A 27,608-nucleotide genomic window follows, 5' to 3' on the forward strand; every position below is an offset into this window, starting at 1 on the left:
TGTGTCTACGGTTAGGTATATATATGTATGTTTGACTATGTTTATGCATGAATGTATTTATGTATTGCTTTGTCATGTTTTGTATACGTCAATTATAATGGGTTTATGCATTATGAAACGTGCTATAAATAGAGTTACCATTGCTGTATTGCCACACACTGATTTGCAATGTGCAGCAGCTCAGAAATGCAGCTAAACTATAGCAAAGACAAATTATTTCATCAACACACCACAAATTGCACTGAGTCTAATTTTCCATTAACTAACAGTCTAACATCTAATATGACAAACCTGCCAACATAAGCTATGAAAGCCACTTACTGCAGCCACTCAAATTTTATGAGCTGCTGTGACCTCCATTCTGGCAACAGGATCCACAACAGAACTCACGTAATGATCTTCTAACACAGCCAAGTGCTGGTGCTCCTTCTGAAGGCTCAACTTAATTTCCATTCAAGCTGTTGAAAATGATGCTTGTGTTGGCTGAATGGAATAGAGATCTACCCACGCGGCAGCCTCCAAACATTAGGGACTTACCAGCTCCTGCTATGTGCACCCATATTATCTGTAACAGGTCAGCTGCCATGGCTGGCTACCCATAATGGAGCTGGCAGATTAATATGTCCTGACATCCACTATTAGCTTGTGCGCCCTCTGTACTTCGGCAATACAAAAAAACCATCTAAGCTAGAGAAAAAAAATGACTTCAGGAACAGTAGCTGAAATGCTATCAGCTGTGAAGTTCACAGGTCTGTCCTTCAGAAGATAAATACCAACACACCGAACACTCTGATATCTATTGTAACTTGGCTACTTCCTTCCTTACTTACTGACCTCTTAAGAATAACCATGGTTTATATTCATTATTCCTCTCTAAAAAGCCTGTTTTTCTATTCTATAGTTGCCACATGTTTATGCTATCCAAAGACTGTCATACAATGACCAGATCATGAGGTAACTGATGCACTTGCTTCAGTTCTTTAATCATAATTGGGATAAGAATGGGATGAAGTATTGAGCATATCTATCCAAGGGTTTTAATGGTGATTTATTTCTTGGAGAAGGGGCATCAGATAACACCGACTGATTGATTCACACTCTATGAGAGGCTGCTTTGATAGAGCTGCTGCAGGCTCCCAAAGACAAATTGAGACACATGTCTTATCCACCCTGCTGTGAATATGTGACGCAGTATTTGCTAATGATTTGACACTGTCTTCGAAGCCACCAGGCTCACATTAATCTTGGAACAAACATCACCCTGAGTGCAGGGACTTCAAATAAAGCGAATCAAGTCTGGAAAAAAGAGGAATGAGGCAACAGTGAGCTGCTCAAAGCCTAATTTGAGCACATATCTTTACAGAAAAAAAAGACCATCAGGCTGGCATTTGGCTTTGGTTCTGTAAACATTCTTTAAACAGGTGGTGCGGAAAAATAATTAATTCTCATTATCCTGTTTTTGTTTCAAACTCATTTGCAAAATGACACCACTTTCAGTGCTTCAGATATGCTAAACGCTCGCCTTGTATCTCACCGCATTCAGAGGGTGACACGAACAGTCAAACAATGCCACTTGTATTTAACACCTGCTTTGTTGAAGACCGTGTACAGTATGCGTTTGTGTGAATGTGAGTCAGTCAGCCAAGCAGTAGTAGCTCCCTGGAGCAGCAGGGATCTTAGGCAGCAGTATTTAGGTAAATATGTCTATTACTAGGTCTGCCTTCCTGCAGCAAGTCCACAGGGACGCTGCTGACAATACACATGTGACCTGCTTGTTGAAGCATTCATCCATAGCTGGATAAACACACACACACACACACACACAGATGCAGAGTAACTGAACCTCAACTCACAAGTGCATATGCTTATAATGCAGTAGCATTGTAGGGAGCAGACATACAAAGGCATTTACAAGTCTAATAGAAAAACACAATATCTGAGAGAAAATAGATGCAATATAAATATCAATGCATACACGTTAAAAACTATTTCATATACTTAGAGAAAAAAGCAAAAATTCAACAGCTGCTGGATATGTTCTCTCAATCCCGCATCAGCCACGGGGTCTTTAATTAGTACTAATTATCAACTACAAATTCATTACGTTCCAAAGACTTCTATATACTTAAATTCCCATTGGCAGTGCCACATACACTGAAAATAAGGTGATTTTTTTAGCATCTAACTTCATTTTAAGCCTTTTAAAATTGTTTTTTGAATTTTCTAATTGTTGGGGTAGACAAAGAAGCCTTGTAGTGATTTAGAGGTACTACAAAACGGACTGAATATCTTTGTATTGACAAGAATTGTGATATTCAATATAAAATAGAACTATTATGTTAAAAACACACGTGCCTGCGAAGTGGAACTGTGCTCTTTCCAGACTTTTTATCACCGCCTAGGATGCAAACAACAGCAAATACGTTCTTAAATGACACCCAATGGCTTCAAAAAATCAATATTAAATTGCTATGAAGACAACAGCACACCAAAATCACATTCAAACAGTCTTTGGAACAATTTGCGCCACTACTAATTTTCACTACTAAATAAGGATAATGCTGAAACAGCCACGCTGGAGGCTTCTCCCAGTGTGAAGTTCCAAGCAAAGTATGCACAAAGTTGTAATTACACTGAGTGGGGGAGCAATTAGATGGGATAGGGATAGCCCTTTTAAAGCACACTTAGGACCATTCATTATTCTCGAGGCCTTGTACAGAGAATTTGTGGGATGTCCTACAAACCGCGGTGGAGCCTCGTGAACTGCATGGTCATCAGATCTGCCTCTGACCACCTTCACTGGCGCCTGTAATCAAATGAGGCACTGTGTGAATCATGCAATGTGATACACACTGTGCAACCAGAGGAGGAGCCAGCAGTTACAAGTACAATATGTTATACCATAACCATTATGGAAATCCTTTGTGCAGCAATGCTGCACCAAAACCACAGAGACTGTGGGCACCAGAGTCTGCTTCCATTTCTGAACACTGTACAGATCAAACACAACATTATCAATTATTTCACTTTATGAATAAAGCTTTTCATGCACAGAAGACAATAAGACACACAGTTTGCCTGACTATCTCAACTACAGCATTATATTTCCAAGGAGCAAGGCTTCCAGCTTCCCCCCTAATGCTGAATGACAGATAGAAAAAGCGGAGGAACGCTGAGGAGTCAATTTAGACCTGGAATGACATTTCAAACCACGCTACTAAAATGTTAGAGAGAGGAAGAAAAAAGTTATCCAATCAGACACCAAACCAGGCTTTGAGAGCCTTTTCCAAAGAGTAACAAGGGAGCTTTTCCTGAGATAGCGTTCAGCTGCTGAAAATGATGATATGCTTCGATGAAATGTTATTGTATGTGAGTACTGCCAATGCATTTTTCAGACTGGTAAGTCACTGAGTTTGAATTATGTGTGCATGCGCCATTTACACATTCATTCATTAACAGATACATGTGCTACTTTTTGCACCTCAACATGTCTAGCTGTCTTCAAACGACAAATAAACACACTGAAACTAATAATCCAAACATTTCTGCTTTCACCTCTTTGAAAGTGAGGATTTTCTCTGCTTTATCAGAGTACCAAATTAGTGCACTGGTGACTGCACACCTCTGTTAGCCCGTGCAAAGTCTAACTTTTCAGCACAAATGTAAGGGCAGAATCACTGTTGCTGATGGATATGCAGAGCTGCATTCACAGTCCTTCACACTGAGCTGTAACCCAACACTTGACACTACCGTTCACCCCGAGCAGCATGGGCAGCACAGGAAATCTCCACTCCCCCCATACCCCACCATGCCTCTCCCATGAGCTACTCAGTTACAGCACAGCAGAGCCCTCCTGAGCCCTCACTGTAGCAGCTAGCAGTGAACTGTAACGCTCAAAACCCAATGGAGTGTGTGCACCCCATGGCACCAGGGAACACAAACATTTGCAGACAAGTTCATGCCTCTATGCACAAAATATCAACATGTAAGCATGCGCACATTTCCCATACTGCGACTGCTTAATACACATGTAAAACACATTGCTTTGTTTGCGCATGAGCGTCTACTCTTACAGCACTGCAGCCAACATTGCACACACACACACACACACACACACACACACGCACACCTTCTGTGCTGAAACACATGTGGAGGGTAATGCGATTACATGGTTCTTTGACAAGAAAACACTTTCCTGTTCAGATAAAGCGCCAGCAGTGACGCAGGAAAAGACAGAGAAAAACTCCATTAAAGAACAATAAACAGAGAGGAGACAAAGCACAAGGTCAGACAAGTGTTTGTCACCTAGATTAAACAAATCAAGCTGGAAAGCGAGGGGGCAGCAGTTAAGATAATATTCTAGCCATTTCATGCCTGCTGCCGCCATCCAAACTCATTCTGTCAGCCTCTGAGTCACATTATTTATAAGGTGGGGAGACAAACTATTGACCTCTCCTCTTTTCTCAATAGCATCTACTCACTGTAACACAGGCAAGGACGCTGCATGCAAGATGGCACAGTGGGGGGAGGGAGAGGGGTAATTGTATATGAAAGGGGAGAAAGTGCCAAAGAACAAGTGCAGAGATGAGGAAAGAATAATATTCTTAACACCTCCCTGTTGTGGGAACAGTATAGGGAGAATGGTTATTCTGAGCACTCAATGTGTCCTGCAACCTGAACATGATTGGATAGTTTCAAGCTTCTACGAAGTTCACAGAGGTCTTGACTGACAATATCCGATAATGGATGAACACAAAGGCACTCAAATTGGAGGAAAGAATTTGATCGTGTTAGGACTTTGGCAAAACTTCCTGGATGTGAAGTGATTAGTCTAAAAAAAAAATGTTTTGTTTGCCCCATTGTATAAAAGAAATTAAAGATCTCAAATATAAAATATGTGGCTGCACGGTGGTGTGGTGGTTAGCACTGTCACCTCACACTAAGAGGGTTCCAGGTTCCAACTCCTGGCTGGGGCCTTTCTGTGTGGAGTTTGCATGTTCTCCCCATGTATGCGTGGGTTCTCTCCGGGTACTCTGGTTTCCTCCCACTGTCAAAAACATGCATGTTAGGTTAATTGGTGTCTCTAAAAATTGTCCTTAGGCATGAGTGTGCGTGGTTGTTTGTCTCTGTGTGGCCCTGTGATGGACTGGAGACCTGTGACACCCAATCTCTCACCTCTCTCACCCAATGACAGCTGGGATAGGCTCCAGCCCCCCTGCGACCGATTATCGGGTATAGGAAAGCTATAGAAAATGTGTGGATGGATGGAAATATGAAATATTGTCTGCTCAGGTTAAAGACGGCATCATTGAGTACATCCTGGATCATAGAGTGCTTAAACACAGCTATGAGTCTGGTACTCAGTGCCAGATTTTGATTCCTTTCTGACAGCTCAGTCACTTTTCACATTTTAGAGTTCTGAGTGCTGCAGTGCAAAGATTTCACATATCTTGACTGTTGACATGAAAAGAAATATGAATGAGTTAAATTGAATTCCGCTGTTCAACCCCCCGCCACTTTGAATGAAACAGCATTGGAAAAGTGGGTCAGATGTGCGGCAGTTGCCGATTATGACACAATCTGCAGCTTATCAAGCACACGTACTTATGAAAGATATAAAAACTCTTATCGAAAGAACAGTAAAATATACTGTGTCATTATAACCTGCCAGTGCATTTTCTCCCCTAGTTCATCAAAATACTAAGCCACCAAAAGATCTGCTCATTGCAAATTTAGAAGAAGAAATGCCCCAACAGTGACGAAAATAGAAAATACTGTCAAATCCAAGCGAAAAGTTCAAACTCCAGTACTTGTCACTTTCTTCTTGTTTGAAATTTAATTTGTAATGTATCATTTTACAAAAAGACAGTAATGCTTACCTGCAGCTTGAAGTGCAGGAAAGAGAAAGATGTGGCTTTAAAATAGCTCTCTAACATGCTTGGGAACTGTTCCATAACGGTTCGTGCTACGTACATAATGTACTCGTATCGTTTTAGAGTGAATCAATTCATTTTCAGTATTAACAGTCAATCAGACAAAAACCCAGTTGGGCGACTGTTCAACTGCATTAAACGTCCACCAAAAAGGAAACTTATCCAAAACTGGTTTAGCTCTTCTTCCAAACTAGCACTCCTCACTAAAAACAGTGCTCTGGGCTGGGTAACAAGAAAACACTAACGATAATGAAAATGTAACCAAGAGGCACAATAAAGAAGTGATTAGGGCTGCCGCAATTATGAAATTTTAGAAGACAATTATTTGTCATACAAATAATTGTTATATTATTCTACTAATATAAGCCTCCTAATAGCATTATGATTCGCCAACCTCTTACAAAGACAAACACCACCAATAAAACCAAATGGAGCCAAAACCTTACATTAACCAAACCTCGACACCTAGAAAACAAATGCTGTGTACAGCAATCTGCACACACACACACAAATTCAACCAAAGTGCCATTTATTTCAAATATTCCAAACATGCTAGCATGAAATTTGGTAAATGAGGATCATATAAATCCCAAATTATCCTGAATATCATCCTTTGCTTAGACAGAGATGGCATAAAAAAAGAAGTATCCGGGTTGAATGTCTCAATTTGATGAATGAAATAAATCAGTTAAAACTAGAAAACAAAGTTTCCCAGTGCCACTTAATACTAATGTGCTCATCATTTAACTCATAGAAAAAGCCTAAATGAGCTTAATTCAAGATATTGCATGAAACTCTTTTTTCCACACACTAAATGCAACATACTGGCTGCTGGGTTTATGTAATGAGGTGTTCTGCACCTGCTCCATGTCTGCTAAGTGTAAATGACTGGTTGCTGGGAAGCAAATTGTCCTTCAGGGATAATAAAGATTTACTCCAGGCTATTCTGTGCTATCACTGCTGCTCTGTTCCTCCCACAGGCAGGAGGCGAACAGCATGGAGCAGTCTGACCCTTTCACCACATCACATCCCGCAGGCCTTCCTCAAATAAGGGCAAGGGCATGAGGGCAGCTGTGGCTCAGTGGTTAGAGTTGGTTGTCAAATAACCAGGAGGTTAGTGGTTCAATTCCCCACTCGCCACTCAAAAAGAACCAAGACACCATACCCCCATGCTCCCCAGTGCTGTGAATGGCTGCCCACTGCTCCAGTGTATGGCATCTGTCTGAGTGTGTGACCCTGTGCATGAGCATGAGCATGAGTGTGTCAACAGGTGCCAAGCTGGATGGGTTCAAAGCAGAGGACAAATTCTGTGTGTATGAATGACCAATAAATCTCCTCTTAATAAAGGGAAGTTTAGGCACAGTACACAAATGTCTCCAGCTTAATTTCTATATTTTACATTTTTTCTTCTTATCATTTGTGTTTTGTTCTCTGATTGTGCAGTAATCCAATTCTCACACATTTGCATTATTAAAGATTGTTTTAATCTAAAATATTAATCATTTCATTCTATGTAGGTAACTGGGTTAGTTTTATGCTAAACTGACTATGTTTTCAAGATTGTCAACTCTCTAATAATGTTTCAACATGCTGAAAAGATGGAAAATGGTTCTTGCATTAAAGCTTGTACAGCTGGCATTATCAATCTTTAATTTTGCAATATGCAAACAATGAATTACGAACATTATCAGTTGAAATTCTCTATATGTCCAACACTTTATATCCCAAAACCTCAAGTCATTGTCAGTCAAACTCACATAGAAGTTAATCTTCCCTGAAACGTAGATCCTGATAAGTTGCACTGAGATGGTCAGACAAATGTCAGACAAGCCACAAGAGATCATTCAAAATTGCACAAATATGATCAAAAATATTCATGACTGAAGTAGAGAAGTAGCTCTAGCTTAAAGTAGAGCTTTTACAAATATAAAGAGATCCTATTATGTGAGCTATCATCATGGCTTCTTTATATTATGACATAAGAAACTCTTTTTTAGCATTTAAGATTTCAGTCAGTTATTCCCATTTTTGAAAAACTTGTTATACATAAGCTCATAGAAGAAGTTCTCTTACATACATTTGCTGTATCAGAGGGAAAGACACAGCCAATAATTAATGAAAAAGGTGTGAGGGTTATGATAGCAGACTGTATCCTGGAGACGACCTGATTCATCTATCCATAAAAAACAGAGTCAGTAATAGTGCAGGTGAGGATAATAGTTGGTTAGTTGGCTGTTGAACCCCACAACTCAGACTCCGATTAATAGTGGTCAAGATTTTTTAAATTAATTTGCATTTTCTATTTTTTAGAAAGAGTCTAGTATCCAATCATATGCTTAGCAGAATAGAAATTGTGTTAATACAGCCCAATGTTGGACAATTTGACACAAATGACAAACAATAAACAAGCTCAGTATAATTATTCAGTCCTCTGGCAGAGGTTTTGTTGTCCACAGATAACTGATAGCTGTTATTACAATGCTTCTTGTTGCAGTTTTCATTATTATTGGCTCTGCATCTCCAAATTATATAGGTCCATCAAATCTCTTTAACTAAGATTTCTATATGGGAATAATCCTTGATAAGTGAGGGCTGATTCCAGTTTTTCTAGCAAACTAGCAAACCAATTTGAGAATGATGAACAAAAATGTAAGGGATACATTTCAGAAGAGGAAAGGATGTTGATAGTGAGAGCACAAAATAACGTGCAAACACATAAAGCCGTACTTATATAAACACACTCCTCAGGTTGGAAGTATTTTATTTTCACAAACTCCTTAGCCATTTTACAGTAATATGTATGCTAGGGGTACTGGAACAGATAACACAATTATTTTTGTAGTATGCTTTTTGACAACATTTCCATAAATCCCTGAAGTCATCCTTTTGTGTCAACCAAGAGCGTGACAATAGAATAAGCTCAATTTACCTCCCGACTGATACAATAACATCAATATGCTGTTAGCTCACATTTCCTGTAAACTTTGCAGCTTGACTATGCTGAAGAGGACACAATTGTTACAAGTGATTTATCTACTGCTATGCTCCTCTTCTGCACCAGCTTTAAATATACTTGTGTTCAGCGAGGCAGACAGAAAAAGATTTATCCTTCTCTTTTCCTCCTCTTGTAGCAATACTGCAACATAGGAGCTGGGAGGAAGCAGCGGGATCAACAGTTCATCATGTTTGAATTAATGTCTTCAGGCATCCAGTCCCAGAGAGGCCTAAGCTCAATGACAAGAGCGCTGTATAGTATCTTTGCAGGTTCAGTCAGTCACCATGAACCAAGCCTCGATTGCAGACTTAAAAGCAGAGGAAAAATGTGCTAAAAACTTGTTTTTCTCTCGTAATACAAGCAGTACAGGAGCAGACACATGTATTTTAGAGGCTGTTTGTTTGTTTGTCTGCCTTTATTTGTGCGTGCATGCGTGTGTTTGTGTATGAGTGCATGAGTGTGAACACTGAAGTCAGGATGTCTGCTTTTAGCTAGCTGCTGCAGGCTGATTAGCTTTGACAGGCTGCCTCTCAGACCCACCACAAACACAAGCAGTAAAGAAACCAGGCGGCATGTCCAAAGCAGGAGAGTTTGCCCATGAAGCCTCCATGAGTTCCGAACCAGATGTGGGTCTTTCTGATCACGAACCCCTTAAAACTAATCTAAAATCATTGCACTAACCTTTGAAACATCCAGGATCTCCTCACCAAATCCAGCACGATGAATCTGCATAGTTTTTGTACTTTTCACACCAATTGGAATGGAACCTGCAGGCAGCTTTGTGGTCTTTTGGGTGGCCAAAACCAGATTTTAATTTAACATGACATCTCATTTATGAATCTATCCAGCATAAGATAAAATCTCTAGGGCTGAGGAATGCAAGCTCCCTTAAGAGACAGGTAGAACTTGTCTGCTGCTTTTTTTTACTTTTTGCCCAGTGTCTTTAAGTGCTTCAGCTGTTCTTAAGATGTGCCTTTGCAGGGAATGGGCAGGTGCAGTTGGGCAATTTATCAATCACCTGCAGCTATTGTGACATGTCTGGATACAATAAATACCAGATGTCAGGTTAAGAATACAGTTGACAGACAACTGTGGCTGCAAGCCAAGCATGTACAGTGTGTATGGTAATGCTTACGCCTTCAAATATGTGCTTAAACAATCCAAATCTGCTGCTAGGTTTTACAGGAATCTCCAGAGACAGAGCGCTGCAAGTTGTTTACTTTGTGGCACTTATAAACATACATTAATGGCTGCTGATATATGTGTTATTCTACTCTACAGAAGAGCAGCAATAACATATCTACATCAATACTAATTTAAGTTGGAAGGAGTCAGATAAGGATATCATGCAGCAAAGGAAAGCTGGATCTCTGAGTACCGTGCAACCTGACTTAATATATCCAGATATGACATTAGGTTGTACTCATAATAGGACAATGAATGTGAACTTTGTGTGAGAGTTAAACATTTTCCCTGACTTAAATTTAGTGCATCAGGTGGTGTCTCCTACAGATGCTGCTGTGTTATGAGCAGGTGAATGATCCAGTGCTAACAATGTAGTTGCCATGGTTGGCTGGTGCTAGAATGCGGTCTGCCTATGTGCCACAAGAACTCCAACATGTTGTATGGGCTGTAAAACCTCCAGCAGAAAAAAAAGAGACATGCGAACAAGAACATGGTGTATTCCGTGACCTTCTAAATTTGGAGAGTGCAGCGATCAAGGCGCAATGGTGAAGAGAAATAATAGTCCTAAATAATCCTATTTAGGAGATCTCACAGACAGTGGTGCTACTCTAAGTTTAACATTTTTAACAGCAACGATTTCTATGAAGAACAGTTAAGAAAAACAGGATGACTACCTGTACACCACGCTGCTCATGTCACAGCAGTAACCTACAGATTAAATAACCACAACCAGCATTCAAACAGGTTGCTTGTGAGCAAGAGCTTCTCTCTCCCCCTCTGTCTTTTCACCCTCACTTTCCTCAGCTCTGACAAGCTTTCACTTGTGCTGGCTTTGAACAGAGACACCATTGTGCCTTCTACTGCCAACAATGCCAGCTGTTTTGCTTAAGGGGGTCAAAAACACACACTTGCTTACTTTCCCCTTTTTGTCTGGTGTGGATTCCTGTCATGGATCTGGCTGCAAAGCAAGCAAAGCAGACTGGACTACTTAATGACTTGAAGCCGAGAAGGCTGTGCAGCTGATATAGCCCCACTTCCAGCTTGGGTGGTATTGGCCTACAGTTTGAATTTCCTGTCAACACTTGATCTAACAAATTGATGGTCTTATGACTGAAATCAAAAAATAATTTTTTCTTTTAATTGTTCACCAATACCGAAAACGATGAACCGGAATATCTTGAAACACAAATATGAACATGTACTGACAGCAGTGACTTCAATGTCCCTGTAGCTGTAGAGGCTTGAATTAGTCTTTAAAGGTATATGACCCTTAACTACATTTATAGGCTTCATAAATAATAAAGCAATGCCACAGGCCACTTAATGACTGGAAGCTATTTGGAATAAAGGCTTGTTCTGACAGTCATAAAATACTGCCTCATGATGGTCTATTCAACAGTGGGAGAGAACTGATAAGCTGATGAGGGTGGTAAGATATAAAGATACCAATCAGGAATTTCATGCTCAAAATACTATTTGTACTTATTCAGTGTTAACTGAAGAATATCTGATATACTCAATACGGATTGAACTGATTTTCTAACCATTGTGCACTGAGAGCAACACGCTTGCATGCATGCTTATTGACTGACTTACTGATTAAATGTACAGCCGGCTAACAGTTGATCTGCTCTGGGTGGCAGCAAGCTCTAACATGCATATTTGCACACACCATCTACGTGGGTGTGACCTGCCAGTGAGTCTAACTGTTTTCCACCTTTTGCATTATTGTGCAAATTGAAAACGCCAAGGAGAGCCATTTGCACACACACCAGGACTGCCAGCATAGGTGTGTGCATGGGTAGAGAGCAGGGGGTTGCCTTCATCTCTCTTTCGTTGTCTTGGCAAGCAGGAAGGGGAAATATGATTATCCAGCAGAGGGAATTGTTTCATCAGCACCTGGAGCAGATAAATGAAAATAGGAGGATTTATGCTCCCAGAACAAGCTTACCTTTGCTGCCAGGAAACAATTAAGCAGGAAGCTGGAATATGACACTCTTTCTTTCTCGTATAACCCTCTGCCTTCCTTATAGTGTATGTGTCTGTGTGTCTGAGGCTGCTCTGGCTGCCCCTTTCACACCTCCACACTTGAAGATCTGATGGCGAACCTTGGGGTAGGTCGAACGAGAGGAGAAGGAAGGTATTCATTCCCCCAATGTGTCTCATTAAGGAGCTGATAACAAAGCGTCTGGGAAGGGGTGTGATCTCATTTGACTCTGTGTTGGGGGCCAAGGGATGGATGCTCACCTCCCGCATATCTGCAGATAGACTAACAGTGCTCGTCCTCCCTGCCTGCTGATACCTCGGAGAAGTGGAAATCTAAAGTGATGTGTGGTTCAGTTTTGAAAAGTTACGTAAGGATCGATTTTGTTCTCATTTCTTGGACAAATAAACATATATGCCCGTCACTCATCATGATGGGGCACTACTTAACGTGTGAAAAGTTGCATTGGGGCTCCTGTGGCTACAAAAAAAAACTGTTCCAATGCTGAACTGGTAATTCATTATTATTATGACTGAACTTGCCAGGGTTTACAAGATCTACACCAAAACACATGCAGCGTATTTCAAACAGCTTATTAGCACGTGACCCTGCCAGGTCACACACTGTGTGGTATTCTTGCAGTTCTCGCTGATAGTATGGTCTGGCCTTATTTTTCGAGATATCATGACATTCTTGGATGATGAGTAGTACACAACTGCCACAAAAATCCATCCAAGACTAGCAATGATTTTCATGCCCCTCCTCTTGAATCCAACGCAGACCTTTAATGTAGGTTAGACATTACATACCATTTATCCAGATTTTTTCTTTTATAAAGAAACATATTATAGAAATTAAGTTGAATATGTTCTATTTTTATTGAAAAACGAAACTCTGAAAAGCTTTCACTTTTCAGTCCTTCTGTTAATAAGTTTCATGATTTGTTTTACTTTAAATAAAATAATGACTTCCTTTTACTGATAGGTGCAATTGTTTCATGTTTTTCTAAACTCTGAGGCTGGGAAAATATCTTCTTGTTAATAAATAGCTTCTATTAACAATACAGCTATATTTATAATTGCATTAAACTCTGTCATCACAGTGAGTTAAGAGAATGTAGATACGGTTTACTTGATTAAATGAAATACAACATTCACGCACACTTCCTTATAACACTGACTGGCATGTTTACTTAAAGGCCATATCTGTATTATTGTATTATAAGTGTGTCGGTGATTACTGTTGCATTTAAACTACTCGAGGCGAAAGCTGCTGCTGAGCTACGAAGCCGGGAGATGTGGAATGCAAACGGTAGCTTGGCAGAGCTCTGTTTATGTTCTCTCACTCTCACACGCTGCCTGTTTTCTTTATTGACTCAACAACTGGCCTTGTGCTCAGGCTCTGAGAATGTGTGCAAGTGTGTGTGCAAGTGTGAGAGTGTGTCATTTTGATCTCTTTCCACTCCTTTGGTAAAGCCCTGCTGGTTCTAAGGTGCGTGTCCTCGTTTCAGATGCACTGACAAAGTGGCCCTTTTGAAATGAGCTGCACAGCCTGTGTGGAAAAAAAGGTAAGCAGATGCCTTTTATAGCCTTTGATCTATGGGTAAACAACCTGCGTATTAAAAGAAAAAAAAGGAAGTAAATGTATGTTCCTTCTGGACAGGGATGGGGACAAATCAAATTCTAACTGTAGCTCTTTTTGGCAGATCTGCCAGCCATATCACTCTGGGTGAAAGAGCTTAACTTGTCCTTGCAGATTTTACTGGAGTGTCTATGTTACATATGCCTTCCTATATATCCCATTACATTTCAAAAGCATTCTTCCTAAATGCTCTGCTGAGCACAAAGCTCTTGCATTGACTTTCATAGACATTCTGAGGATTCATAAAGTGAACCTCTGAGCTGGCGTCAAGTCGAGACTGTTAAATAGTGATGACTTCAACAGAAGCATTATAACTACAACATGGCCACTGCAGGGACCTGAATTATTCCAAGTTTAATAAGATCTTATACCTCCAAACAACTGTTCATGAGAGCTACTTCACTTTAGGTGGGTGTATTGCTGATAGTCCATGGATTTCAAGTCTCGTGTATGAAGTCGTTTTAATATTTTGGTTTCTTTTGGTTGAAATCTCTGTAGGCCTTCTTCTTGAGAGGAATTGGCAGCTGCCCGACTGGCAGACCAATACAATCATTTGTTCATATTTTCAGAGTAACTTCCCTCACAGAAGAAGCACAGGATAAGGCCTGGATTAGGGCCTTAGGACAAGTTTATATTTTAACCACCCGTAGCTTCTGAGTTATCAACTTTTGTGAAACAGTCTGTCATGGTGGATGCTTACATTGACTGTTCATTACACCAAGAGTGATGTATTCAAACAAATTATTTAAACATGAGGACGGGCGTGTCACTACAACAAAATGAATTTGATGACATTGCACTGGATCCAACTTACTGTGTCTCTGATAATCAGGTTATTTTCCTGTTTGACACGACCTAGGATGTCAGCCCCACTAAGGGAAACAGACTTTCAACTTGTCTTGACATCAGATAAAAATATAAGAAATACATTTGACGAAATGAAAAGAACATCAGTCACTGTCATCACTTTTTGTTAGTGGGTTATTGCTGTTAGTTTCAGAGCCTCCATGTGTGTGATCATGGACAGTAAACATGTATTTCTGTAATGGAAAGGCCCCTTTCTGTAGCCTGGATGCCGCATCCTCAGAGAAAATTAGTGTGTATACCCGGGTGTTATGTTTGAACTGATGCCGAGCCAAGCTGGAACCAAATTAAACCCATGTCTACTGCTGAGTCATTTGATGCAGGACTGAATGCCAATTAAAAATTTTCACATCGCGCTCAAGAACCAGATGTTTGAGGGTGTTAGCATGTTTTTTAACCAGTGTAAAAAGGGCTATAAACAACTGTTGTCAGTATTGCCATGCAGAGATAGCCATTCAGGGGGACACAGTAAGTTAGCTCCCTTCATTTCCATAACATCCTTTTTAACTTCTCTGTGACCTTAGTAGATCGCAAAACACAATTTCAAGCTTCTTGGTTGGACAGATCTATCCACAACACATAATGTTATTACTTTATACCTGACTTTTTGATCTAAATCTGAAGACCAATGGTGAGTTTCAGGCTCATCTGAGCTATAGAAGTGCACATACCATAAGTTGTCCAACACTTTTGGAAACTTCTTCAAGCTCCGCCACTCTATCCAAGGAGTAAAAAGGAGAATGTTTTTCTGGACTTACAGTGTACATTCTGGCACTGAACAACTCCTGTAGATGTTGTCCTCAATCATATACGATTCAAGCTATCAGCAATATTGATTAATGACCAGCATTGAAGCTATTAATTACTTGAGTCAGCCACAGTTAATTCAATATACAATTAGCCGAAGAGTGCTGCATCATAACAGACTTCAAAAATTAGAATCTGTCCTGTGAGAGTGATGAAACTAAATACATATTGAATAATGTTGAAAAAGCCCAGATGTGTCAAAACTGTCAAAGCAAAACAATAATATGCTTTCAAAAGAATAATTCAATCAGGACCAAAAAATCTTTACAAGTCTTTTCATAAGTGGATTCCAATGACCGGCGATGTCAGAGTAATCATCAAGATACAGTGACAAACTATTGTTCCTGTCTCTTACAATGTCAGCGATGACAAACCCCTCATCAACTCCACCTGCAAAGCAGTTATTCAGACTCCACAAGCAAAGTGTGGATGGCTGACAGTGTGCTTCATTCTGACAGGGGAACTAAGTGTGGCAGCTGAACCCAGAGTTGTCAGGCAAATGTCATCCAGACAGTGAATGGAGCAGAAGTGGCAGTGGGAAAGAGAGAAATTCCACATTGCATAACCAGTCTCTTATCTAAGCTCTATTATCTTGGCCATGACTTGTGCTGTGCCTGCCAAAGCTATCATACAAAACACTGAAGCAGCAATCCTTATTTGGCCTTCCCTGCACCCACACAGACACACAGAAAATGCTGTAAATACAATCAACATACCAACAAACAAAGAGCTGTAATATAATGCAGCCAAACATATCACTGCATAATATTTCAGACGGGGATTTGTGTGCTGAGCAACTGTTGTCAGCATCACTTGGCCTACAGTATACAGACTATTACCCTCAGAGTTGGTGTTGGTAGCATTTTGGTTGCAGAAGCGCGTGTCGAGAACTGCTAACGCTATTTACCTTCTTACCAAGACTGAGCCATTAGGAAAACATGCAGAAAGACAATTTGTGCAATGTTGCAAGTGTGTGAGTCACGCATTTAAAATGAGGCCTGACCACATGAGCTGCAGGATGATTTGTAATGTGCATGTTGTTTTTTGTAGGCCTGAGATTTGTGCCAGCATGCTGCAGAGTCATCCCTTGGCCTTTAAAAGCCTTAAATTGAGTTATTTAACCTGTTGTAGAGATTTTTCACATCCTGTCGTGGTTTCATTTGCTGTTCACAGAATAATTTCAAGGTACTTTCTGGACCTAAAATACTTCATCCCCAACACCATGACATCGTCACTAAGCCAACTAAAACTCATTTTCATCTACTTTTGAAGCATTACAGCACAATCTCTGTGTGATTAAGGGATTTACAGTTCCCTGGTGTGCTTAGATGGTGATAGTAAGTAAATTAGTCCACCGCTGTAAAGTCATGTCAGTGGACATGCCAACAACATTATGCTTGGGTTTTTCTCTTTTTTTATTTTTAGAATTTAAGTTTGTGTGGATAGTTGTTAATGTGTTTTTATATGGTGTGAGAACACAATTATTACTACTTTACACAGACTTTAACCCTTTAAAACCTTTGCAAAATTGAACTACGGTTTGAGTGAATGCTAGGGTGAGGAAATTGTGCGTCTCTTACACCACACAGTTGCTTACTTTGTTATTCTTATTTTTTTTTTTAACCTTTTACACCTTCTCAAAACAGTAGCAACACGGCCCGCTTTGAGAGCTCTCTGACCACAGTCAGTTGCAGGTAAGACACTGATAGCTCATAAGTAATTCATAAAACCCACTTAAAAAATAACAAAATACTCCTTTTAACTTCAGCCCACAAGCTCATAAAAATGCCTCAAGAGTTGATTTGGTTACTTATTAAGTTTCAATGCATCTAAAGATGCATCTCAATGTCCTTTTACAGTGACCGTGGCAGGAAGTGGAACGTCTTTCAGATGAAATACATAATGTACCTTTTTATTTGTTCATCTTTATATATATACATTTATACATGATCTCTTTTTATTAACACTGCAAAGATTTAATTCCCCTTTTTCCCTTGGTTTAATAAAGAAGTCAATTTAATTTCAGTGCCTAGCATCATTTACTATTTTCACTCATCGAATAGGCAAGGCAATGCAAGGCATCTTTATTTATATAGCACATTTCATACCACAGGCAACTCAATGTACTTTACATAAAGACAAGGCATTTAAAAGATAAAAATTAAAACACTCCCTGCTGCAATGCTTTTATTTTATGTAAAGCACTTTGAACTGTTTGTACATGAAATGTGCTATACAAATAAATTTGATTTGATTTGATTTGATAAAAGAATAATTTACTTAGACTTTATTTTGGCTCTTGAGAGAAAGTAGAGCTGTTTCTGTAGAGAAAATTCCGTTCCCTCCGCGGCTCCAAGAACTTTAAACAGCTTGATCTATGGACACGTCCGGTGTACTCCAACCATAGAGAATGTGTTCCTTATCACTGTAACATATCACTGCAAAATTGTTCAAGTCTGCATGGAGATGCGTCTTAGAATTGAAAAACTTAGAATTGAGAGGAGAGAGCCGAACTTGATCCTAATGAAGTTGAAAGACTTGATCGGGACTGTGTGTCTAGTTGGCAGTATCAGAAACAATATAAATGGAAAGTGCATGACAAGTTAAAGGTGTTATTGACCTTAATGTTTCTATGATTCTGACGCATTAATATAGCTGTTCAATAAAGATAACATTCAATTTCTCAAAAAATGTCATGTTAGGTGGGTGTGAGGTCACAACCTAATACAGCACATTATAAATCATTTTATTTTTTGTTTGATCTATTTTTTGGACAAAGGGACAAATTCATATTCAAAATATTATATTAGCTGTACCGCACATTTGTTTTTGTTTGAAATTTTTGATTTAAATCAATCTCACTCCTTGAACTTTCACGACAGAAAAAAAATGTTAAGAAGGTAACAATGAGAAGCCTGCTGACAGCATTTATGATGTTTTGTTATAGGAACCCAGAAGCAGGGAGGCTGTCCTCATTTTACTGTCACAACAGTTTGCTCTGGCTCTGAACTGTTAAATTACTGTTAAAAGATTTTTTTCCTCCTTAATGAGTGTTAACCTTGGTTTGCAGGAGAGCTTTGCTGAAATCACTATTAATACTTCTCCCCCTATGCACACAACTCAGTAAGACCAGTCAACAGACCTTTGTGCTAAGTCTCCAAGGCTGGAAAAAATGACCTCGCCTCGCACACAAACAAAGTGCTGAAAAGGGATTCAAGTGATGTGAAGGCTGAAGCAAGCTAGGCTTTCAGAGCTCTCTCTTCACTCTCTGTCAGTGTAGGACACGACTGAAAAGGAAAACAGCCATTACTTAATGAGCCACTTAAAGGGTGCCCTCTCTATTTAGGTTTCATTATTTTTATTGTAAATCCTTCACAGCCCTCATCTGTTAGTCATTCATTCAGGGTGTCTGCGGCCAAGTACTACATCATATATCAACCAAAATCATAGGGCTGGAAAATACGTAATCTGAATGACAAATATGATTACTGAGAGGTTATCTCCAAATCAGTTCTGTTTCTCAAACTACTCAAAAAGAAATGTGTCTTGTTAACATTGTTTTATTCCACGCATAAATCAAGCAAGGAAATCAAGCAGGCGAGGAACTGGTGAGGGGTTGCGAAAGGCAAAAATGGGGGACAACTCAGTAGATGATAATTACCGGGGAAACCTTCAAACAGTGCAGCTCTTAATCCATTGCAGGCTCAGAGACAGCATCTTAATCACAGCATAATTACATCCTGTCATTCACCGCAATGAAAACACTGAGACAGGAAGATGGAAGACGGCTCAGGACGACAGGCAGGAAATGGATACATATGCCTACAACAAGCTACCCACGTGCTTTTATGTGCCACTTAATATGTGTCAGCTACATTGTAGAGGCTCCATGTCTCAGCTGCTCCTCAGCAGCACCTGAAAACAAAGAGGCTCTTATTTCAACGTGCGGCAGCATTCAGCCTGTGGAACGATTCCTCCAAACAGACAACTGACAGTGTTTAAGAAACAATTCAACAGAGAAATCAGGCATAAACCTAAATACTTCTCACCCTTTTGGAAATGAGAAAAACACAAATAAATCTATGATTGTTCAATCACAGATGAATAATCATAATGAAACTACAAAGTACCAAAAGTTGGCAAAAAAATGTGCTCAGAGACTCCTACAAACGACAAACATCTTAGCTGAGGGATATTTAATGGTACTGAGTTTTCTAGTCAACAAACATTGTCCCTTTAAATTGTATGGATGTAAATGCATTGTTTATTAATAAAGAAATATGTGTGCATCCTTTAAGTTTAAGAACTGTGTCATGCCCAAGCTGATTTTGTGAACATTTTCTATCAGGAATTGCTGGCATGTTGCTTGCTAGCTTGGTGTGCTCATCTCTGCTTTCACTGGCACATGACTATGCTGTGTCACCAGCAGCTGTTGAGCTGAGGAATGACTTCAAACTGCCAGAATACAGTTGGTGTTTGGAGAAAACCAAACACAGCATATCAACATAAACACCTAATGCCATCTGTCAAGCATGGTGGTGGAGGGCTGATGATTTGGGCTTGTCTCTGCACATTTCATTCACTGAGTCGACCATGAACTCCTGTATACCAGAACACTGCAGAGTCAAATGTGAGAACATTTGTCAAACAGCTAAAGTTTGACCCAAACTGGTTCATACAACCAGGTAAAGCAGCAAATCTCCAACAAAATTGCTGAAAATGAAAGAATCAAGGTATTGCAATAACCCAGTCAAAGTCAAGACCTCACCCTGACTGAAATGTTGTATAGGGACCTCAAGAGAGCGGTAAAAAAATTCATCCCAGCAAACCTCAATAAACTGAAGTAACAGGGTAAAGAAAAGTGGTCCCTTTCTGCTTCACGATGATGTGAGGAACTGATAACATCACAAAGAGAACGATAAGTTCAAGTTATTGCAGCTAAAGGTGGTTTCTTCGAGCTATTTAATCGTGGAGTGTACTTTGTTTTTCACACACTCCAATAACAAGGTCAAAATCTGTTATCATCGTAATACTTCTTTTCGACTCACCGATGGGTGTCTTCTTAAAACTTAAAAAGGCAAAAAACATCCAACATTTGGAGAGTTTGACACTGAGAATCTGTTTATACTCTTAAAATATTTAACAAAAGCCAGCAAAAGATGATCAGTGCCAAATCTTGCTATCAAATCTTCCCTAGCATATTCAAAGGTAAAACGACACTCAAACTGATACCTCAGTTTATCATAGCTTAATAAAAGATGGCTTATCAGTGAACCTTTTCAGTCATTTCTGTTCAGTTTTAATCATAGTAATTTGTAGGAATTCTTACTGACAGTAAACTGAATTTCATCAGTCATTTCTAACTAAATTTATAGGCCAAGCACACAATCAGTGAATTAAGGAAATAATCTGAAGTTCAGTTGGTTACAAAAATGTTCACTTCTTGCAATTTCCATCACATTTTGTATGTGCTACATGTTGTCTAAGCTAGTACGGATCAAGCATTTTTTTCTCCTATTATGTTTTTTTGTGTGTGTGTGAATCTCCATACTTGAGACAAGTGCGGATTAGCTGTAAAGTGATAGTGATAGCTTTCTGATCAACATCATCACACTTTCACAACACACTAGAACCTTCCCTGGGTGGATATTTTTAGGTCGCTGGTCAATGGCTTTGACAGATGCTGGAGGTTGTGGAGGTTCAATGCTGAGTGTGTGTGAGGGGGGGGGGGGGGGGGGGGGGGGGGGGGGCTTCTGAGTGTGACTGTGCATTTATCAACCATGCTGTTGCCTACAGCATGTGATACTTAGAGAGAGCCAGGGCCTGGGGACATCCCACTGGCATTAAGAAAGCTCTCTCCGTGGGATGCGTCAGCCAATGAGCAGCAGAGCCTCGGGGGGCTGCCTTGTTAATTAAAGCCGGAGTTGTTTGTCAGTGCCGCCATATGATGCACAGCGCTATCACTGTCGGGGGAGAGTGAAAACACGAAGCAAGATTGCTGCAACCTCTGCAATAAATCTGCTGCCTCACCACGGAGGCAAAACATCTTACTAAAGCAAAGTCTGCTGTGGCTTCAGGTGTCAGTATCAGTTTGCTGCGTGTTATTGAAGTAGCAATCGACAGAGCAGAAACACAAGGCTGACCACGAGAAAAAGATGGGAAATTGTGTGATTTTCACCCTATTTTAAGTCTTTTCTAAACTGTTAATGTCAGGAAGCCATCACCTTCAGCTGATGATCACAGGGTGACAGTGCATCTAAACAGAAGAGCTACCAGGGTGCCTGCCTATTATCTTAACTGTTGTCTTTGAGTGTAAGCTGTTAAAGATTAATGATAGTTGAAAAGTGGTGTTGTCTGAGTGCTAACAATAGTGTTGCTATTTTAGGCAACTATTTTTCTAACTGCTGCTCCATTTGAGGACTTCATCACAGCACCTGATGAAATGTAACAACATATACATGCATTGGTTGCCAACTCACAGGCTGAGAAAATTAAGCACCAACTCAAAGCTTCCCTAACAATTACTGTCAAGCTCCCCTCGGGCAAGGGACGTTCTATACCCATAATGCACAGCTGAGCTGCTTCAATGGCCAACGGCAGATGATGATTACTGTATTAAAGTGCAGGAAAAAACAGCCATCCAGAAAAGACAAATCCCTGGAAAAAAAAAAGACAGACTGTGCACCCCATCAACAACTTTGATGTATGAGCTTGTTTTTTCCAAAATCCCTGACCTATCGGCCTCTTGCCACTGGCACTGTTGTAATATCACAAAATCAACTAAACCGAAATCCCTATTAGGGTGAATTTAGAAACTCCTGCTGCAGAATGAAAAACCCAAACAAATCTGTAAATTCATGTAAAAGCAGATGAACAGAAGGATTGTGGATTAACAAGAAGGGATTTGCCACTCTAAAGTCACTCACACACCAAATGAGGCAAATCAAACATCTTATTAATACTGTGGCAGATGGGTAATTGTGCCATTTTATTATCTGCTCACTTGTTTGATACCTACAGGGAGACTTCTGGAGGATTTAAGCCTCGGCTGTAAATTCTTTTACAGCACTGCTGTCAGGTGGAAACATTTTACTTCCAGAAGATTGGTCTTCCAGAAATGTGTTCCCACGTTTTAGAATACAACCCTCTGATGTAAATTTATTTCAATTGTCTGTTCTGCAGGCATTTCCACTGAGGCATCGCTAAAAGAATAGAAAAGCAATTTCTAAAATACTTTCCATACAAACTGAACATACTACTGTAGCTTTACAGTTTTCCCTCCAAAAGCCCACAGTAGCGGACTGACTCTGCGTGAATCATCACTAAATCATCCCGAACATTTTTCTAATCATGATAAGGTGCCTGCGACAAATCACCACAGCTGTGTATGTACAGCAGATTTGCACAGGTAAGTAAGCGGCTTTCCGATGAGAAACCAGGGGATTCAAAGCAAATAAACACGGCATAATCAAATGCGGCCGTGGCTGCAAATTGCTGTCGGCTGTAATGAAACAGGTTCCGGGGAGCAGGCTAACAGACTAAGCCTTCGTCATGGGAGCTTGATCCTATCTGTGCATAGCTGGCATATCAACAATGCCAACTAACTGAGGGCGTTTAGAGTCATAGTGCTCTGGAGGAAACTTATAACCTCAGGTTATGAATAGACAGTTGTGCAAAGGTTGCAGACATTCAAAAAATGAGTTTCCCAAATGTCACATGGATTTAAATGAAATAGCCTATGTTTATTCTGAAATGCTTAAAATAAAAGGAAAATATAATGTAAAGAGATTATATAAGAGTAAATACTGGCATTTTGCAAAGATGTCAAAATGGCCTGACATAAACGTAACGACACTGACCATCAGACACTTCAAAGAGGTTAAGAGGACCACATGCCAGCTATACTTTGAGGCTGTGCTGGCTTATCTGAGCATGATGCATCAGGTCAGAGTTATTCCCTGGCCGCTGTGTCCTCCTCATAATTGATGAGTAATTAGCGCAGGTAGTGTAGGTCATGAGCGCCACTCGACCACATAGTGAGTCGTGAAAGCATGAGTCATGGCCAATGATGTGATGTTTCCAGAGGGTACGGGCTTTTCAGAGGGCATTCACTCTCAGTGGTGCAGCTTATTAACTGGAAACAAATGTTATTATTGTTGTCACTTCCAATAAACAGAATATGAAAGTTGTATGAAGTCAACACACTCACTTCAGTTTCCGTATGCACAAAAATCAAAGGGTAGCACACACAAAAACTGTCCACGTCCCCTATTTCAATTCTACCCAATCCACCAACATCCTTTAACAAGCACACTCCATTTGCATGCAAATCAGACCAATTACCAGCAAGTAGCTGGCATGCCACTATCATTTCACATAGAGCCATATCATGCCTCATTTGCTTAGCCTTGAAACATAAGCTTCTATGCAGAGCACACTGTTATTATCTGTGTTCACTCAACATGGATTTAGCACTTGACTAAGACAACTATTATTGTTGGGAGATGTGTAAAACAAAAAATGGATAATTATCCAGCTTCTCCTCCCAATCCTACACAAAAATTTAGCATTTTTACTCTGATAGAACAAGCTAGTGAAATTCATTCAAAGACACAAGGTCCACAGCAGCATCACTGATGTGCAACTTGTGAACTAAACTGCATAACAACACCCACAAGAATATTGCAACCAGTCATTAGGACACTGAGTTGATGGCAATGGAGACACCAGCGTGCTGGCATGGGAAACTGTTAAGAGGCACTTTGCTTCAAAGTGTTTCACAGTCAGCAGGTCAGCAGTTGTCAGAAATGGCAGCCATGTAGCACAAAGAGCAGAAATACTCATGCAGTTCACATGCAACAACACAGGACAGTGTAGTCAGGCAAATCAAGAACAGGAACCAACACACACATTTTATACATATTCAATAACATGTAACTAGTTTAAATATGGATAAAAACTGCTGTAGCCTAACTGTGGAACTAACTTGTGGAATTATCCTTCCATTTGATCCAGCAATTTCCAACTAAATCAACAAAAAGGGTCTATGAGAGGCTAACAGAAATGAAATAGCATCACAATCATAGCTGTCCCAAACAGGTTGACGGGAACAGAACAGATGGGAGCTAGAGAACTGATTCTTAGCTTTGAGTGAGTAAATCTTGTAGTAAAAGGTGATATTTCAGGTCAGCATTCCAAACTTATACTGACGAAGCACCTTGTGGGAGGCAGGAGTCAATCATAGCTGGTTATTACCAGCCATATTATGAACCATGGGCTTCCAAATGGGGTTGCAGAGGACGACTTGGTTCTGTCTGGTAAAAGCAGTGATTTATATCAACAACAGCAGTGCTATTCCCAGAATAAGCAACTGGAAAAAGGAAGAAAAAAAATCAAGCTTGGCTTCCTTGTCAGTCTGCCTGTTTTATCCCACAGGGAGCAATGTTTTATTTGTCATTTGGAACATAATGAGATAAAGGAGACAAATAAAGGAGGAGGTCACAAGGGAACCTCCTTTCTGCCTGAAATCATCCTCTGACATCCAACGTGCCGCAAAGTAATGACAGGAACAGACATATCAACATGTGGCATATCAGCCTGTAACAGATGAACGGAGCAGTAGGCAGTTTATCAAAGGGCAAAATGTCAAGAGCACACTGATTACTCACAGTGAATCAGAATTTGAAACAGCAAAAGCCTCAGACACAAGTGACACAACAGCACCTGTTTATTTTTTCTCAACAAACCATATGCTCTCCATAATTAGCTTCTCAGAAACAAAACTTGCGAGAGTAAATGATCAGAGCAGTGTGCTGCAGTGGCTGCCAAACACTTCCAGGACAGGGGCTCCAAGCAGACATAACGCAGACTTGGCACCACAAAAACAAAAACATACTGAGCTGCACAGCTGTCAACAGCCCTGAGAATTAAGCCAATAATTGACCAGGAACACCTTGAAAGGGAGTGAACCCAAGACACTCTAATCTCCACTATCAGCTGATTAAAGGAGCCATCCACACTCAGTCTAATTAGCATCATCTCAACTAAATTAGTGACAAATTAGACCAGTCCTCTCCTTGCTGGCCTCAGAGACCTCCACTTTGACACTTTGTCCACTGATAAAGAATTCAGGCACACAAATATAACAGGTAATGATTCAGCTCCCACTTACCTCCAGACGCTCCAGACTGATGAAACTGGCAATAGCAAATCCATCAATGATATCCTCCTCCTGTGAGCTGGACTCCCGTCTCTTCCTCCGAGGGGGGCGCGGGGCTCTGGTGGCGGCTGCGGGGTGCGGCGCCTTTTTACCGGGCAGGGAGGCGGTGTCTCTCCCCGGACTGTGTCCCTCCCTGTCGGAGCAGGAGGAGTTGGGGTCGGGGCTGCGGGTGTCTCTGCTCCCTGCCTCCCGCAACCTCCGCACCCTCTCCCGCTTGGTCCGGCATCTCCGACCCTGCTTCAGTTTAGCATCCATGTAGAAAGCTTGCAATGTCAAAAAACAAACAAACAAACAAACAAACAAACAAAAAAAAAAAACTGAAAATGTAACTCCACAGGACGTGCACGCCTACACGCTTGCTGCACCGTGTAATAACAAATAACACACGCTGGAACGAGAATCGTAGGCTGCGCTATAACGCGGAGATAGCGCTGTGTGTGTGCGTGTAAATAGCGGCGCAAATACAGCCTTTACACACTCAGTGACCTTGACTATAAACCCCCCCGATCTCCATTACGATAGGCAAATGTTCAAGTATCCCACACAGGCGGCAGAGAGAGCGAAGCGGCGCGGATCCCGCACGTTATTTTGTCACGAATCAGCGCTACGTCGACGCGGTGTCCGTTAAAGCAGGTGCAAAACGGCGAAACAGTTCAAATCCACACATTACACTCGCTTTGTAACTTTTGTTGCAAGAGAATGAGAACAGGCGATGCAAAAGCCTGACCACGCAGCATACCGCAGACAGCGCAGAGGAATCATGTCGCTGGCCGTTGTTGTTTTCCACCACCCCAATCCATGATCCACGGCTGTCATGTACAGAGCTCGGGATACTATCCGTCCGAAACCAAACGGACGTACAAGTATCGATTCTGGCTGTAGGATGAGTGAATAATCCCGTAGGCAACGCGTTGAGTTTTAAACCATATTCCTCTCTGCGCTCCGGGGGCAAAAGGATCCCAAGTCTGAGAGCTACTTATGCGCAATATCTCCTAAATGACCCGAACCGTCCGAATAAGCCAACCATCCAGTGTGTAATCAAACTCCATAAGGCGACGAAGCGGTCTCCTCAAGCTCCGATAATGTTGAGTTTCCCATAAATCCACTCCAGTCCGTCCCCTGACTGCTCAGTTGCTCAGTGGCTCATGGTATTTTCAATTCGCATAATAAGGCTTTGATAAGTGTCCTTAAAGCGACAGGAGTGATTAAAATCTCCTCTCCCCCTCCGCCCCCCTTTCACGTTCCCTTCATCCGAAATTAAGAGACGCAGTCAAGCTTCAGAGAACCCACATAACTGACGTATTTCCGCCACCTCTGCCCTACAATTTACCAAAGGAAGGAAGCCGGTGTAAAAAAAATAGAAAAAGAAGAAAAAACGGGGTGGGGGGGGGGGGGGGGGGGGGGGGGGGTCATCCTCTCTTTCTGTTGGGCATATTTTGTCACACATGGCACCTTTTTTTTTTAGTGCCAGAGCTGATGCCACATCACGATTTCCCAGTGACAGTATATGCTGTCACTTGCAGGAAAATCCAGGACACACACAGACATACTTCCATGCATCAGTCATGTTCTGACAGCTTCTCCATCCTGTCGGATCTGACCATCATCTGCTCTAAATCCCCCAGCATACAGCACAAATTGTGGAGCGCTGCATTTCATTCTAACATAAAGGTCTAAAACTTCATGAGCACACTGTAAATATGTTGAAATATGGGATGTCATGCCCACCATGCCCCCAGATCTTTAAAGCTTGGAGGTAGATTTGTGTGCTTCCCAGTCACCAGCATGGGGACTTGAAGGGGTCCCTCAGGGAATTCCAGGGAATCCTGTGTAAAGTAAAGCACAGCTTAATCTATCTGCCTTTCATCAGTAGGAATTAGGCTAATGACATTATATAATCACTGTATTGTGTAACAATTATTTCCATTACAGGTTTCCCTGCCCCTACTGGAACTCTAACTCCACCTACAGTGTTATAGA

The 27,608-nt window shown here is 40.8% G+C and overlaps 1 protein-coding gene across 9 annotated transcripts in view; it reads right to left on the reverse strand.

The window, feature by feature from the left end:
• Nucleotides 1-26,886, reverse strand: part of fbrsl1 (fibrosin-like 1) — a 282,772-nt gene extending 255,886 nt beyond the window's left edge. For 5 of the 9 annotated variants that reach the window (XM_075468386.1, XM_075468385.1, XM_075468384.1 and 2 more), the window contains exon 1: nucleotides 25,581-26,885. In XM_075468386.1, the coding sequence (XP_075324501.1) occupies nucleotides 25,581-25,883 (303 nt within the window). In that variant the 5' untranslated portion in view covers nucleotides 25,884-26,885. Of the gene's footprint in view, nucleotides 1-25,580 lie in introns of all 9 variants that reach the window. The other 4 variants (XM_075468381.1, XM_075468380.1, XM_075468379.1 and 1 more) reach the window with 2 other exon arrangements.
• Nucleotides 26,887-27,608: the final 722 nt, after the last annotated feature.

Source organism: Odontesthes bonariensis, chromosome 6 (genome assembly GCF_027942865.1).
Source record: "Odontesthes bonariensis isolate fOdoBon6 chromosome 6, fOdoBon6.hap1, whole genome shotgun sequence".
Taxonomy (NCBI): domain Eukaryota; kingdom Metazoa; phylum Chordata; class Actinopteri; order Atheriniformes; family Atherinopsidae; genus Odontesthes; species Odontesthes bonariensis.